The sequence below is a fragment of the Stigmatopora argus genome, chromosome 3 (assembly GCF_051989625.1).
Source record: "Stigmatopora argus isolate UIUO_Sarg chromosome 3, RoL_Sarg_1.0, whole genome shotgun sequence".
NCBI lineage: Eukaryota > Metazoa > Chordata > Actinopteri > Syngnathiformes > Syngnathidae > Stigmatopora > Stigmatopora argus.
In genome coordinates, this window is record NC_135389.1 from 9001075 (window position 1) to 9017064 (window position 15990).

Genomic DNA, 15990 nt, shown 5'->3' on the forward strand with positions numbered 1-15990 from the left:
GCAGCGTGGGATCGATTCCCACTCCGTGGAGGCCTGACTGTGAATGCAAAATAGCTTTGTGTCTCTTTCATACCTGTCAACCTCTGCCGATAAAAACCTTACATACGTCGTACGGTGTTTGTAAGGTTTTTTGGGGGTTTGTAAGGGGAATCAATAACCATTTATAAGGGCAGTTATCGGCAGAGGTTGACAGGTATGCTCTTTGTGTGAACCATAAGACTGATTGGCGAGCAGTTTATTTACGGTGTGGTCTGTCTTTCCCCTGAAGTCTCCTCGGATAGGCTCCAGCACCCTGCAACCCTGACCAGGATAATTGAATTGAATTGAATGCTTTTATTGTCATTATACAAGCATAATGAGATTTAAAACCTCACCATAAAGTTCACAATAACAACAACAAACAAACAGACAAATAAATAATAACAATAAATAATAAATAGATGATCAATAAATAAGTAGTAAATAATAACAATAACTAATAAATAAATGATCAATAAATAAGTAAAAAATAATACATAAATAAATAAGTAGTCAACAACATATATAAGTAGGAAAGTGAATAAATAACAACAAATAAACAAACATACAGATAAATAATCAATAAATAAGTAATAAATAATAACAAATAAATAAATGATCAATAAACAAGTAATAAATAATAACAATAACTAATAAATAAATGATCAATAAATAAGTAATAAATAAATAAATAAATAAGTAGTCAACAACATATATAAATAGGAAAGTGAATAAATAAATAAAAATAAACAAACATACAGATACATAATCAATAAATAATAAGCGGTGTTGAAAACGAATGAAAGGACTACTATATGCATTGCTGTATCAATAGTGAATACGTTTTAAAACTACGCCATACATTTTACTCAAAATCTCGATGACACGGGGCAAATACAAAAATAGACAAAGTCGCGCAAAATGTTCATTAAGCATCAATTCAGTCATGTCCTTTACAACAGTCATACTTTTTTAAATTTGACTGAAAATTATTTTGTTTTGATTAACGTTTCCTAACTCTATAGATGGCTATTTGTTACAATAAATCTGAAACATTATCATTAATCTGTTGTCGCATATGAGTTTTTCCTTTTTGCACGTCATTGGTTACGCCGGAAAATGTCAGCTGTCAAACCGGAAATTCCTTTTGTTGTCAGTCGGCTAGTTTTGTGTTGAGCGTTTGCTGTTTGCGCCGATCAGTCATTTTCCCAATAGTCGTCCCTTTAGTATTTTGATCTGTGACAACAAGAAAAATACTTACTTTAATCTACTGGCTGTTTAATTTTAAATAAAGTGATTTTGGGGGTTCAGTCAAGCCCAAGATTGCGCTAACACTAGCCTAGCATTTGCGGAATACTAGCTAGCGATTTGCCAACTCGACGCATATTGTTCACCTTTCTCGAATAGACATTGAACGGTAAACGATGGCGGTAGTCAACGAAGGCGCCCTGAAGAAAATGTTGAAGGTAAAACCGTAGAATATGTAAATACTCTATCAGAGGATCGAAATCTAACATGGAAGCTAATACTCGAGTTTTGTCATTTCCTAGTTTGTTAAATGCTTTGTGTATGAAACGTCATGTGTTATAACGCTGCCATTATACTTTAACCTGATCAATGTTGACAGTTTTACTATTGTCCGCAGCACAATATTGTGTTTGCGATTCTCTAACATTACTTAGCCATACTGTTGTATATAGCTCATTCACCGCCATTGACGTCTATTGCCGTCCAATCCCTTTGAACTGTTCGGGTGGTAGTCATTATTTACTGCAGTTCAAATGAATTGGTCGTCCATTTTGCTTTCTGGTGCCCAGTGAGTAGAGGTATGGTACATATTTGTTCTACCTATCAATATTCTTGACACAATCATTAAAATGGCAGCTGATAAGAGTCAACGTAGTATAGCAAATAAAAGAAACATGTTCAGCCTTTGTGAAGCGAAAGACTGTTTCAAAAGTGTAAGAAATACTGGTTACCCAGTAAAAAAACAAGAATGACTCACATGTCAAGCTTTTCTTTCTCATTTTAGGTGTTTCTATTGTTCTCAAAATACGGGAATCAAATCATTGTCTTTGTTTCTCCTTGTCGTATTGCAGCAATACAAGTACAGAGACCTGACTGTTCATGAAATCACCAACGTCATCTCTCAGTACAAAGACTTGAAGCCTGTAATGGATGGCTATGGTAAGCTATCCTAGCATATTCATATTCAATTAAACCTCTTAGTCCAAACAGAACCTCTTACATAGTGCTGTCTGGAATACCTTCAGGCATTCGTTTTCAAAATCTCATACAAAAATAAAACATCTTACCAAATCTGGTCAGGCTCAGGTTGGGTCAGAAAAGATGAATTCTCGGTGGTCTTTGTCGCCCAGAGGTTTCACTCTGCTTCTTTTGTATGTGAATATAATCAGTACTTAGGAAATATTTTGCCTTTCCTGATCAATTCAACTTGCTTTCCAGTTTTCAACGACGGCTCTGTAAGGGACCTGATGAGTTTAACAGGAACGGTGCCTGTAAGCTATCGAGGTAAAAAAGTTTGTGTTTTTTCTTATGGGCATCAGTGTTAAATTATAATTCATTCTTCTACAAGCTACATCAGTGTTTTTTTTTACATTAATGCTGCCACATTACAAAAATGACAAAAGTGACATTTCATATTTAAATTTCCCCTAGGAAATGTCTACAACATCCCAGTTTGTCTTTGGTTGCTGGACACCTACCCATTCAACCCTCCAATTTGCTTTGTTAAACCTACCAGCACAATGATGATCAAAACTGGTAAACATATCGATGCCAATGGAAAAATCTATCTACCCTATCTACATGAGTGGAAACACGTAAGTATATTAGCCATGCAAATCCATAGTTTACACAAATATTTGTTTCCTATTGGATCCTATTGCATTAAATTTGTCTTGCCAATATGCATGTAATAAACCCGAAATAGTCAAACTCATAAAAAACATAATTAGATTTGATCAATCAAGATTTATAAATTGTCATTGCTGTCAGGGTCTCTTTGGATTTTCAAAACTGCCAAGTGTAAAAAAAAACACAATTATTTTCTGAAATATCAAGGCAGTCTAAAAAGTCTAAAATGTGATTTATTCATGATATCCTTGCCATGACCTATTTTGGTGGTGCTATAGATACCTTTCATCCTTCTGTTGTGAATTTAAAGTAGTTTGTCCCTAGGAGACGTCCAATCCAGTTCAAATAGATTGGACGTCTGTCGCAGTCAATAACAGCCAGTGTGAATTAAGATTCCACGAAATGTTAAATTGTTCTTTTTTTTTTTCTCCCACAGTGTGCCGTTCATATTTTCCTCTTTATTTTCAGCCTCATTCAGACCTGTATGGCCTCATTCAAGTAATGATTGTGGTGTTTGGAGAAGAGCCTCCAGTTTTTTCTCGCCCTACCACACAAGCACCTTACCAGGCTTTTCAAGCTGCTGGACCTCCTAATCGTGAGTGTTGTTTTTTATTTATTTATTTATTTTATTTTATTACTATCTCCCCCATGACTGAATTACCCAGTGTAACACAAGGTGGAGCTCATTCCCTTCGGCAGTGTACTACGTAAATTTATTTGAAAATCCCTGATTGTACAATGTCATTGTGTGTATGCATTCTCTTACATCAGCTTCTTATGTACCCGGCATGCCTGCAGTCTCACCTTATGGCCCAAGTCCTAACACAGGGTAAGATTTTCCACAATCACGTGGTTATTATATTTGTTTGACACGTGTGCACACTTTACACCTTTGTAGTCTTATACTGTCCAACACATTTTTTTTTTACTAAATAATAGTTGCATTTCCTTTGCAGAGGTTATCCAGGGTATCAATACCCGGGGGGCAACTCCTACCCAGCTACTTCTGGTCCTACACACTACCCCACCCCAACTCCTGTGTCCACAGTGGGTATGTATTACCATGTCAAATATGTCTCCTATCATGACATATATGATTAGATTTGAGTCAAACAACGATAAAAATCAGTACTGTTGGTACCACGTTAACGACAGTAAAATATCATGATACTTACATATATTTCAAGATATAGCTCCCTGGTGGGTGAGTGGTTAGCGCGTCGGCCTCACAGTGGGGGACCTGTGTTCAAATCCAGGTTGGTCCACCTGTGTGGAGTTTGCATGTTCTACCTGGGCCTGCGTGGGTTTTCTCTGGGTACTCCGGTTTCCTCCCACATTCCAAAGACATGCATGGTAGGCTAATTGGACACTCTAAATTGCCCCTAGGTATGAGTTTCAGCGTAAATGGTTGTCTGTCTCCTTGTGCCCTGCATTTGGCTGGCCATCAATTCAGGGTGTCCCCCACCTCTGGCCGGAAGTCAGCAGGGATAGGCTCCAGCACCCCCCACAACCCTAGTGAGGATAAAGCAGTTAAGAAAATCAGATGAGATATATTTCAAGATTGGTGTAATAATTAGTTATGTGGTGCAAAAATGGGTTCTTGGACTCACTTACTTATTGCTTGTCACTTGATTTTTCTGGGTCCAATACATTTTTGGGGAGTCAGTGAAGGCTCTATATCTAGTTCCTTGGCTGACATGTATCACTTTGTTACATTTCTTTGAACTACCAATTAGCAAACAAACCCTGAGTGGGTAGGTGGTGGCAGAAAGAAAAAAATGTTTATTTTGTTATTTTTGCAGCCCAGTGTATGAATCATTATATTAAAATGTAAATAATGTAATAAAGAATCTAATGTTGTCCAAATTCAGCTGTTTGACCTTCACACTCAAACTCGCAAACCTCTCACCCTGAGCCTGACTTTGGTGGTATGCTGAACCCACATTGAAAGGTCATCAGATGTAACTAGAGTTGGTAGCATTAAAGGCCAAGAGGACGTACAGTATGGGCCAGAGAGTGGTTGTATGTGCTATATTTTGGGACGTAACAGAAACTCCACACAAAGACTGACCTGTGATCAGCTGTTTTGGTGCGCTGGTGAAACGCCAGTGAACCATCTGCCACCTGGAGAGCTTTTGGTAGTGTCTTATATTTAGTAATGTCACAACTGTGACATTTGTAGTGCTGATTCAAGACTAAACTATATATGGATGTAGGGTTTACTCTAAAGACCTTTTCACGCTAGCAAATCTGAAAGGTCAGGCGATGGCGGTGCGTGACGACGGGGATTGCTGTGAGCCTGAGCCTATTTAGGAGTGCTGACATAGCAGCATCTCAGCAAATACATGGCGAGGAGTTTCCCAGACTCAAAATGGCAGTCTTCCAAAGAAAACCATTTTCATAACATCTTTTGAAGAAAGATGTTATTTTTTCAGACAGATGGTATTCAAAATGCTAGTAATAAATGGACAGCAGAAGCCTGAAACCTACCTAACCTTAAAACTGGAAGTGCGTAATCTTTTGTCCTGCACACTATCTGTTCCATTAGTTCATTCAAATGATTTATTATTGTTTTTAATTTTGACTGGGCAAAACAAATAAGAACTGCCAGAATATTTTGTGTTGAGCTTCTCCCAGTATCTATTCTTCTTCACTTTCTCCTTGCAACAAGCCATTCATTCAAAAACAAATGTGTTAAAAAAAAAATGGAAAAGCCTAGTCACGCGTCCATCCTTCCCAAATGATGTTTAGAGATGCATTGATATCACCCAACGTGGCAAACGTCCCCTGAAAATGGAGCATCATTTCTCAAAAGGGGTGGAGGAAAAACACATTTGGAGTGTAATTAACCGTGACTTTGTCTTGTGTAGGCTCCAACAGAGACGGAACTATCGGCGAAGACACCATCCGTGCATCTCTGATATCAGCTGTTAGTGATAAACTTCGCTGGAGAATGAAGGAAGAAATGGACAGAGCTCAGGCTGAGTTAGATGCCCTCAAACGAACAGAAGAAGACCTCAAGAAGGGCCATCAGAAACTGGAGGACATGATCTCAAGATTGGATCAGGAAGTGGTAATTCCCCCCCACCCCCCAATGTTACGACATTCACCTACAATATGGTTCATTAGTCACACCCTTGCTTTGTAAACAGCTGTTTAAAAAAAGTATTTTGATATAATTTCTGACATCTAGTTTGAGTTCCCTTAACTGTGTTTAGGGCGTAATTTACTTTATGATAATGGAACATTAAATCCCCCCCAAAACTTGACAATTAAATATTCTTGGACCAGGCTGATGTCGACAGAAACATTGAATTGCTGAATCGCAAAGACGAGGAACTGAGCGAGGCCCTGGAGAAGATGGAGAGCCAATCGGAGAACAACGACATTGATGACATCATTGTGCCGACGGCCCCCCTGTACAAGCAGATCCTAAACCTGTACGCAGAGGAAAACGCCATTGAGGACACCATCTTCTACCTAGGAGAGGCCCTCCGCAGGGGAGTTATAGACCTAGAGGTTTTTCTCAAGGTGGCTATTTCAACACACTTTTGAGATAACAAATGCACTCTACAGTGTTGTGCGTCTCTATCAGTGTTGATTAATTTCCTTTGTGTTGCAGCACGTTCGCGTTCTCTCCAGAAAGCAGTTCCAGCTCCGCGCCCTCATGCAGAAAGCCCGCAAGACTGCCGGCCTCAGTGACCTCTACTGAGTGACACTAGTGGGAAACCAACATGGCTTCAGGTCTTCTGTGCTTTCCCTCTTTCCTGTATCCCACCTTTATTGGGTCACAGGGCTCTTTCAATGCTCCTAAGATTTGTTCTCTGACCTTGTTCAAACCAAATGCTAGAGAGATTTTCAAAACACACACATGGGCTCTCCTTTTCGCCAGGCCCGCCTTGGTTGTTAAGTAAGCACAAAGAGTCGGGGGTTCTGGGTTAAGAGCGCCCCATCCCCTCGTCGTGAAAAGGTTAAGCTCGGATACGAATCCTGAAAGTGGTTAACCTTAAAGAACACCTTTGATTTAGTGCTGCATGCAGCCTGAGCCACCCGCATTCAGAGGTTTGTGTTTCTATTACGGATATATTTGTATCCATGAACCTGTCTTGGTTTTTACTGTTCTGTTTGGCCTCTTATCGTCACACTTTGATTTTACATTGTCAGCTGCTCAGGTTAGCCCTCAAATTTTACTGTTTGGCTGCATAACCCAATCATGTACAGTAGCTCTTCTACCCTGTACAGTATCTCTCTGATGACAATTTTTGCAAAGGGCATCCACTTTTTATTTTTTTTCTGCCCACTCTGTCATTTCTGGTGAGATATTAGATGTCAGTATAAAACTTTTTTTGTAAAGGTTTTGAGTGTAATGGGTACTAATGAGACTATTATACTAATCGTATGTTAAGTTATGACAACCCTCATTTAACTAGCCTTCTACTTAATGCACTTTGAAATGTATCATAGAATATCTGCTGTTATTTTTTGTTTCCAATTAAACCATTGATCATCTTTTGTATCTGTAGATTTATGTAAATCATGCAAATTAAAAACATCTTGTATGATGGCAAACTGTCACAAGATTTTTGTTTGCGCTACAAATGAAGTGAAATGAAATAGGGCGGAGACAGTTCATCACGAAAAGCCTCCCCCTGACCAGGTTAGATCTAGAAAATGAGTTGCCATAGTAACCGATGAGTTTTTGTTGTATGTCTTTTTAAAATAGGCCTGAGTTTCCCCCCTCATTCCCAGCATTTTCCTTAATACAGAGGGTTTCGTTAAACCTGCTTTGTGAAATGGAACCTAGTAATATTATAATATACTGTGTTTTTTGTTGAGCAGAATGATCACCCTACACATGGTGTTTGTCTGATTTGCAATTACAGGAAAGGTTAGCTTAGGTTATTGCTTCTACAATAACCATTTTTTCTCCACTGTCCAGTGAATAATTCTAGTTTTCAATAAAACTTTAGTTTCGTAGTAATCCTTAGTTTAAGCAAAATTTAATATTTTGATTTACGGACCCTGGAAAAAATGTACGAATCATTAATCCTGGTGGATGTTCAGTTCAGATGCTCAGTTTTATGCATGAGCATTCTCCAGGTACCCCATTTTCCTTCTACATCCCTAAAACGTTGTCCTTGGTAGGAATGTGAGCGTGTATGGTTGTGTGTGATTGGCTGGGAACCAATTCAGTCCCTCGCCCTCTACAAACATGCCTCGAAAAGGCTCCAGCACGCACATGGAAGAAAGATGGTATCTAAATCTCTTGCTACATAGATGGGTGTGACTGCAGCATGACTGTTGATAACTCACCCTCGCTGCCAAATATTACAAAATTAAGATCATTCTCTGCGGCAGTGTACGATGTAAAATTATTTGGAAATACCTGACTGTATAACGTCATTGTGTGTATGCAATCTCTTACATTAGGTCCTTATGTACCCGACTTGCCTGCAGTTTCACCTAATGGCCCAAGTCCTAATACATACAGGGTAAGATTTTCCACAATCACATGTTTATTATATTTTTTTGACACGTGCACACTTTACACCTTTTTAGTCTTCTACTGTCCAGCAAAAAAAAAAAAGTATGAGTATGATTACGAAATAGTAGTTGCATTTTCTTTTCATAAAAAATAAATTATTGTAATAAGCAGGCAGACAAGTGAGGGTGTTGCTCAGTATCCTGACTTTATTTGTTGCTTCACCACATAAAAATATGCCCAGGTTACAGTGATTTATCTTAATGATAAATAAAACTGTAAATAATAAATATACTTATCATCTGCAGTAACGGCTTTTGAGAAAATAACACCATTACACTTTGTTAATTTCCTTAGAATCTTTGAGGGAATTATGGTGCACAAACAACATATACAAGTTTGCTTTATTTCAATGACATCACAAACCAAAGGAGTGTAAGGATTTTAAATTGATTCTTGATATAATCTTAATTGACAGTGCACTTGCGGTCAGTCACACGTTTTTTAGATGGCCTGCGTTTGCTTTGTATTCGAACATCAGCAAGACGGGAAGTCCGCCCCCACTGAGAATGGAATGTCTCCATAAAAAAAAAACAAGCTGACCAAATGGACAAAAAAGCAAGACAAATAACCATCACACTGTAGACAGAATATGCACAAAGCGCATAAGGAGTGTATGGAAGAAGCCACAAAAGTGCACAGTAACAATGTTACCTGATCAGGCTTGACGTTTAAGGCCTGACATTCTTTCTGCGTGTACATATATGAGGGGAGAAACAGTTAAAAAAAATATCTAGGAGTAACTTCCACTTTTAGCAACTTTATAGGTATTAATGTTTGCCACAAAAAGTACAAGTAGCAATGCAGTGTTCTGATGTTAATTTGCAGTCAAGTGTGACATCACAGAGTGAGCTCCTTCTGGACGGCCCACAGGGTCTCAGCGCTCTTCACCAGCTGCTGCTGCTCCTCAGGCTTCAGGGTCATGTTGATCATGTCCGACATGCCCGTGTTGCCCAGGACGCAGGGGACGCTCAGAAAAACTTCTTCTTTCACGCCGTACATGCCCTGACAAGAGACATACACTTGTAAGGTATGTGGAAAATTATTCGATATCAAGAGCTGTATCCACATTCTTGAATGGAATTGTACACAAACAGCTCTTGTGGTGGTTTGTTAGGGAATAGAACCTGATGAAGTTTCCTTACCTTTACAAGTGTGGACACGGGGTGAACTCTGTGCATGTTCTTAGTGATGCTCGCCACCAGGTCAGCCACAGACATCCCGATGGCCCATGAAGTATAACCCTTCAGACGAATCACCTCATAGGCTCTGCAGTAGACACACAAAATGTTAAGATGTTACATCATTTAACACATTTCGAAATGCCAACATTTTTCAATAATGATAAGCTATTGTTGCATTTAATGTCTATCAATTGCACACCTATAAGCATACTTTGTCTGAAAAGGCAAATAAAAAAATGAAAAGTTGGAACCAGACCCTAGGATAGGCGTGTCAAACACAATGAAATGCTTTTATTAGTTTTTTACTTGGGTGCCGTAAAACCAGAATTTTGAGTTGTGTGAAAAAAGTGCGTTCATTACTGTACTTTGTTCAATTTCCTATCCGCAGTCACAGTCGTTCTTTTGTCCCCCCCCCCCCTGGTAAAGTTTTAATCCTTGACTTGTAACACAACATTTAATAATTGTGCCACTGCTGTTGGTTTTTATTGTTCTTAACTCTTCATTTGTTTTATGCTTATCTTTTATATACAGCACTCCATTTTACCTGCAGTTTTCAATGTTCCATTAATCAAATTTGAATTGAATTGTGATGTACCTGTGTAAATTAAGAGATAGGATAGATGACTGGAGGTTACGGATAGGAAAATTAAGAAAAATGTGCACATGCATGGATTATTTTTTTATTTATTTATTTCGCACATTAAATGACTTACCATTCATAATAAATGCTGTATTAAAATTGTTGGTAAACTATATTTTTAATGGATTATAATTCAAGTCATCATGAACAGAAATAAAATGAGAATTATATGTTTATTTAAAAATGTGTGAATTTCCTTTGTGTAATTGTCAACAGTCTTTCTTGAAACTCAAATGTGGTCCGACAGTTGGCCAAACTCTAGTTCAAATTTTTCTCTTGGGTTGGTCACATCCACTGAATTCAGTCATGGACTTTGGTCACATTTGAATTTATTGCTACCGCGCATGGAAAAAAACAAGGGATTGTTTTTTTGCAGAGTTCATTCAATTGCACTCACCCATCGACCACCATTTTGTGCACAGCCTTCCAGTCTTCACCATCTCCCTCAGCCCCCATCTTAGGGTTGAGGCCCTGAAGGCTTACACCGGCCACGTTCACGCCACTCCACACAGGCACTAGAAAAGGCCAAATAGCTCCGATAAAGCTGAATTCAATGACTGGCCAATAAAACCATGCTAAATTTAAGTTGCCCCCCCTAACAGCAGCTTCCGTTTTATTTATAGTGAAGCGTGGCATACCACTGGAGTCGCCATGCTCTCCGATGATCCAGCCATGGCAGCTTGAAGGGTGTAGAGTCAGTTTCTCTCCCATAAGGTGGCGGAAGCGGGCCGTGTCCAGGTTGGTACCCGAGCCGATGACGCGGTGACGGGGGAACCCACTCAACTTCCAAGCAACGTAGGTCAAGATGTCCACTAAAGGGGTGAAGATGACTTAAGTAAGGTGACATACGCTATTTGAGATTGGAAATCCCTTGATAGAGCCGCCCGCCCCCCTTTACCTGGGTTGGAGACCACCATCAGGATGCAGTTGGGGCTGTACTTGACAATGTTAGGGATGATAAACTTGAAGATGTTGACGTTGCGCTGCACGAGATTCAGGCGACTCTCTCCTTCCTGCTGACGTGCGCCGGCGGTCAGGACCACCACCCTGGAGCCGGCTGTCACGCTGTAGTCTGGAGAAGTCAGATTTCAAGATGACCAATAAATCGGTTGTTAACATTGAATTTCTTTGTCCACAGGGTCTCACCTTTGTCTGCCACAATCTTGTGTGTCTTCAGGAAGAAGGAGCCATGTTGCAGGTCCAGTGCTTCACCCTTCAGTTTGTCCTCCATCACGTCAACCAGGGCCAGCTCGTCACACAGATCCTGGTCACCAAATTCAGTACGTACACATTCAAGTCACTCAGATATGAGATGATATCAGGGAAAATTATCCAATTTTTCTCTTCATGGGCTGTTTGGGCAGAAATTCTTAAGTGCCCAAAAGCTGCTCAGTCATTTCTGGTCAAATGAAAATGACATTATTTCTACCCCTGGGATTCTAAAATTGTCAAAACCAACCAAAAAGGAAGTTCACCCTCTTTGTAAACTTTTTTTTTTAAATTGTATGAACACGTGTAGATGTGGAAATCAAATTTGTTATGCGCATCAGGTCTCTAAGGAAGCTGGAATAAAGGAAAACATTCACTTTGATACACTCATTCCCATTCTACCTCTCATTTTATCCAAATACTATAACAGTCATTTACAATTCTGCCATCTCTTTCTTTTTAATGTGGTGAAATAATTAAAACACTGCGTTACATAAGTGACTTGTGTCACAGAGTAAATAAAAAAAAATATATATATATAGCTGGGAAATCCGTGGATGCTTAAGTCATTTTGAAATCAATTGGCAATCGTCAGATTGCAAAAAATCAATAATTCTGCTTTTGCTTATTTTGGTTTTGGAATAAATAAATAAAAATATCTTAAAAATTAGGAAAGAAGCAGAAGAGCAGCTTAGTTTATCTATTAAAATAAAGGCGTCATTATTCAAGTATATTTGCCAATGGCATATTTATACACTGAACAATTACATAGTTTTCCGTTTGACTGACTAATTTAACTTGGAAGACACTAGAAAGGTCGCAAGGTGCACCCACTGTGGGCCAGTTTGAGACCACTGATCTAATCAGACCAAAGATTTATACCTTATTTCGGTTTGCCGTGGACTTTTCGAATATAATATAGTATGTGCCCTGCCTCGACAAAATTTAGTTCTATCCATTATCTAAATTGCAGAAAGGCCCACTTAAAATAACGAATAGGGACCGGAAAGTGAACGAGCCACATCATTTATTTTCATGCAGCCTTGCATTTGGTTTCCAAAGCATGGGCCATGTTTTACAGTGAGTCCATTATTATGCTTTTGGCATGGATATAGCTAAAGTGAGAGGCTAATCTATAGTTGCATGAAATCAGAAGAAAGCAGACGGTTAGGCGATTGTTCAAATAACAATCCCTTAAATTGCATAAACAACGATCACAGGAAGTAGCCTAAAAGGATTAGGGTTTGTTTCCCAATAAAGCAAAGGAAGCCTTCTAATTTTGTTGGGTAGTTTATCAAATTATTTTGAGCTTCCCTCAACATTTCGATCTTATTTTCACCATGTTTTCTATTTCTTACCTTGAGCAGGATACTAATGGCGGAGGCCATCCCCACCATGCCGACGCCCACCACCGTGACTTTGTTCCTGCTGCTCCCTGGCTCCTCCTTCAGCACTTGGGTGATCAGTTTCTCTTTGGTGGCCATCTTCCAAAGAGAGAGGGAAAAGGAATCAGCGCTGTGAAAGCTAAATTGGCATGGTCGATATGCAAATGGAGATGGTGAACAAATGAAAGGGCATTTAAAGGGTTTTTGGTCAAGGATCGAACAACGTCCGGTTAATTATTTATGTAAAGTTTTGTGGATTCGTCAAATACGGATCGTGATTTAGACATGCTTACAATCTATCAACCACAATAATAGCATATTGTTATGAACACACTTATAATTCATCCAAGAGTGAATTCAGTTGTTTTGAGTGAACTCATTGATTCAGAGTCTCGTTTCACTAAATCGCCATAGCAACCACCGCCGGGATGCTTCCTGCTTTAGGAAGTCCCTGGTGAGAGGCCATAGGTTCTCAGGGTAGATTGGGGGAAGGTAGTAGGCAATCGTGTGTTTGTGTAACGTAGCCCATCCCCCTGCTGGCGTCACACACAATACTATTTATGGTTCAATTACGGAGAGGAAATGGTAGTTACTACGTCTGACCTGTCACTGAGATAAAATCTTGGTTCAAAAAAAAAAAAAACTTTCATCACAGAAATACTGTGCGTGTACTCTGTCACTGATTGCATGATTATTTTTTTTAATAGTTTGAAGTACGTTTGAATGTTGATTACTAATACTTAATAAAAGACAAGAAAACTATTACTATTATCGTATAGGTTTTCTGGCATGTTCACTATCACTGGTCAAGGGGCTGCACATTATCATGTAACACCGTGGGGTTTCTGGCATTTTTCCTATCACTGGTCAACAAACAGGAAGCACAAATAGACACACAGCAGTGGAATGTCCCTAACAGGAGACAGACCACTAGCCATACAAGAACACGCTTGAAATGGTCATTTGACATGCTGCTAGGCTGGTTTTCTTGCATTAGGACTGTAGCCATTTTCAGGTATGTGCGTAATGTGAAAGCAACCCAAATTCCCAGGAGGATAATACTAAACATCACTATATACTATCTTTATAAAATTCTCAGTGAATGTGATTGGTCAAACAGGATTGTCAGGGGTGGTGAGGAGGGGCTCCTCCATTGTACACTGGACTAATTCTGTAACAGGCAAAGACCCGTAGAAACCTGTTTAAGATTGTGTTAAGTCCCTTTAGGTTGTCACAGCATAAGAAATTCTATCTCAAGCTGGACATCGGCACTTCAATTTTGCAGCAAGTAGGAAACCTAACTGTTGCATGTCAATGGTTAAAGAGCAAAACCCAAAATAATTGACTGTCCTGAAACCTGAATAATGTACTCTAATTAGATTGTATTATTATTATTATTATTATTATTATTATTTTTATTATTATTGATTTAAACTCATTGGCTGGCATTGACACGGATAAATGTCTAATTCATATTGACTGGGAGAGTCTCCTGGTCAAAATGGATTGGAAAAAAATAATATTTATATATATTTCTTCTAGTTTAAATGAATTGGACGTCTATTAGTGACAATGACGTCATGTTATCAAATCATGTATGTAATAGTATACCAACACAACAGGTTAAAAAATACTCACACAACAGGTACCACCTTAAAACAGTTTATCAAAGATGAAAAATAGTAGCCGAAATAACTATTTTTTATTAATAATGGTAGTATTAAAAAAAGATAAGACAAAATATGTATTAAACTCATTGCGGATACGCAATACAAACGCCTTATGAAAGGGAGCTTTGTCACGCCCCTTCCTTGACAAATACACGCTCTCAAATTAAGATAAGGTGATCGATTCCCCGCCATTGAAAATGATCCGCACGAGTTCATATAACAGTTGTAAAACACCTCTTACCGTTTAAGTTTAGTGAAAAGGATGGAATGCTTCTCGTCGCGTTGGTTGTTGCTTGACGCAGTTCTCCCGCAGAAGAGATGCCGGTTCAGCTTGCTATTTAAACCAATGGGCGTCCTTGCCCGTCCCGCCCCCTTTCCTTACGAAGGAACATTACGCAACACACGAGAAGATTGACACGGGGGCGTGGCCACCGAAAGACCCGTGCGTGCTGGGTGTCACGTCCGCGGTCTGCCGCAAAATAAAGCCCTCAACAAACTAAAAACACTTTAAATAGGGCACAACTAAAGCAGAATAATGAATGAAGAATATGGAGGAAAATTAATATAATGAACAACTTTAACGTTGGCTTCAAAAAAGATGTACAACTTATTTGTAGCATCTGGGCGAGGGAAGTCACCTTTGAGTTTGAACACCGCTATTATGGCACACCGGTTTCCTAACGATGAAACTGGAAGTTATGTCGTTATGAAATTCATGCATTTCCTTTCGGGGTTTTCAGTGAATTCTTTGATTGTCATCATACAACTACTATAGTGAGATTTAAAGCCACAATAACAACAACAAACAGACAAATAAATAATCAATACATAATAACAAAACCTAATAAATAAATAAATAATAACAACACCTAAGAAATAAATAATCAATACATAATAATAAAACCTAATGAATAAATAAGTAGGGAAGTGCACAAATAACAACAAACAAACGAACCGATAAATAATCAATAAATGATAATGAATAAACAAGTAGTAAACATAATACAACATAATATCATACATGATGCCAATAATATACTGGCATGACTCACTTTTGATCTAATTATCGTGAATGTAAATAAACTAAATATACATTTAGTTTGGCACACGGGTTTAAATGAACTGTGCAAATGCATAGATACTACAAGATTTTGCCAACAGGTGGTGGTATCATACAGATAATACAAATGGTGAGGTTTGAATTTTACTCTTTAGAACTGAGTGAAGGCCACCTGGTGGAATAGTGGTCCTTCTGCCTCACTTTGTTGCGGGCAGTCTGGGTTCAATTCCCTATTGTTGGCAGTGTGAGTAGTTGTCTTTCTCTCAGTGTGCCCTACGACTGATTGGCGACCAGTCTAGGGTGAAGACAGTTGGGTTAGGCTCCAGCAACCCCCGCAACACTTTCGAGGGTGAGCGGTATGGAAGATGAATGAATAAATGAATGAATAGAACTGAATAAAATTGA

The 15990-nt window shown here is 38.8% G+C and overlaps 2 protein-coding genes across 3 annotated transcripts; one reads left to right on the top strand and one right to left on the bottom strand.

Moving 5' to 3' along the window:
* The first annotated feature begins 1127 nt into the window (after window positions 1-1127).
* On the top strand, window positions 1128-7464 carry LOC144071764 (tumor susceptibility gene 101 protein). Of its 2 annotated transcripts, none has more exons than XM_077597156.1 (10): window positions 1128-1484; window positions 2118-2205; window positions 2485-2550; window positions 2698-2861; window positions 3364-3490; window positions 3667-3724; window positions 3852-3946; window positions 5766-5968; window positions 6187-6426; window positions 6518-7464. In XM_077597156.1, exons 1-10 carry the CDS (start codon window positions 1443-1445, stop codon window positions 6605-6607), a joined length of 1173 nt encoding a protein of 390 aa, XP_077453282.1. In that variant the 5' UTR covers window positions 1128-1442; the 3' UTR covers window positions 6608-7464. The 2 variants fall into 2 exon arrangements, with proteins under 2 accessions (XP_077453282.1, XP_077453283.1); XM_077597157.1 differs by having other exon boundaries at window positions 3694-3724.
* Window positions 7465-8566: 1102 nt separating this feature from the next.
* Window positions 8567-14917, bottom strand: ldha (lactate dehydrogenase A4). The gene is made up of 8 exons (XM_077596228.1): window positions 14767-14917; window positions 12829-12954; window positions 11408-11525; window positions 11160-11333; window positions 10900-11073; window positions 10659-10776; window positions 9583-9706; window positions 8567-9442 (listed from the first exon to the last, which is right to left on the bottom strand). Exons 2-8 carry the CDS (start codon window positions 12952-12954, stop codon window positions 9278-9280), a joined length of 999 nt encoding a protein of 332 aa, XP_077452354.1. The 5' UTR covers window positions 14767-14917; the 3' UTR covers window positions 8567-9277.
* Window positions 14918-15990: the final 1073 nt, after the last annotated feature.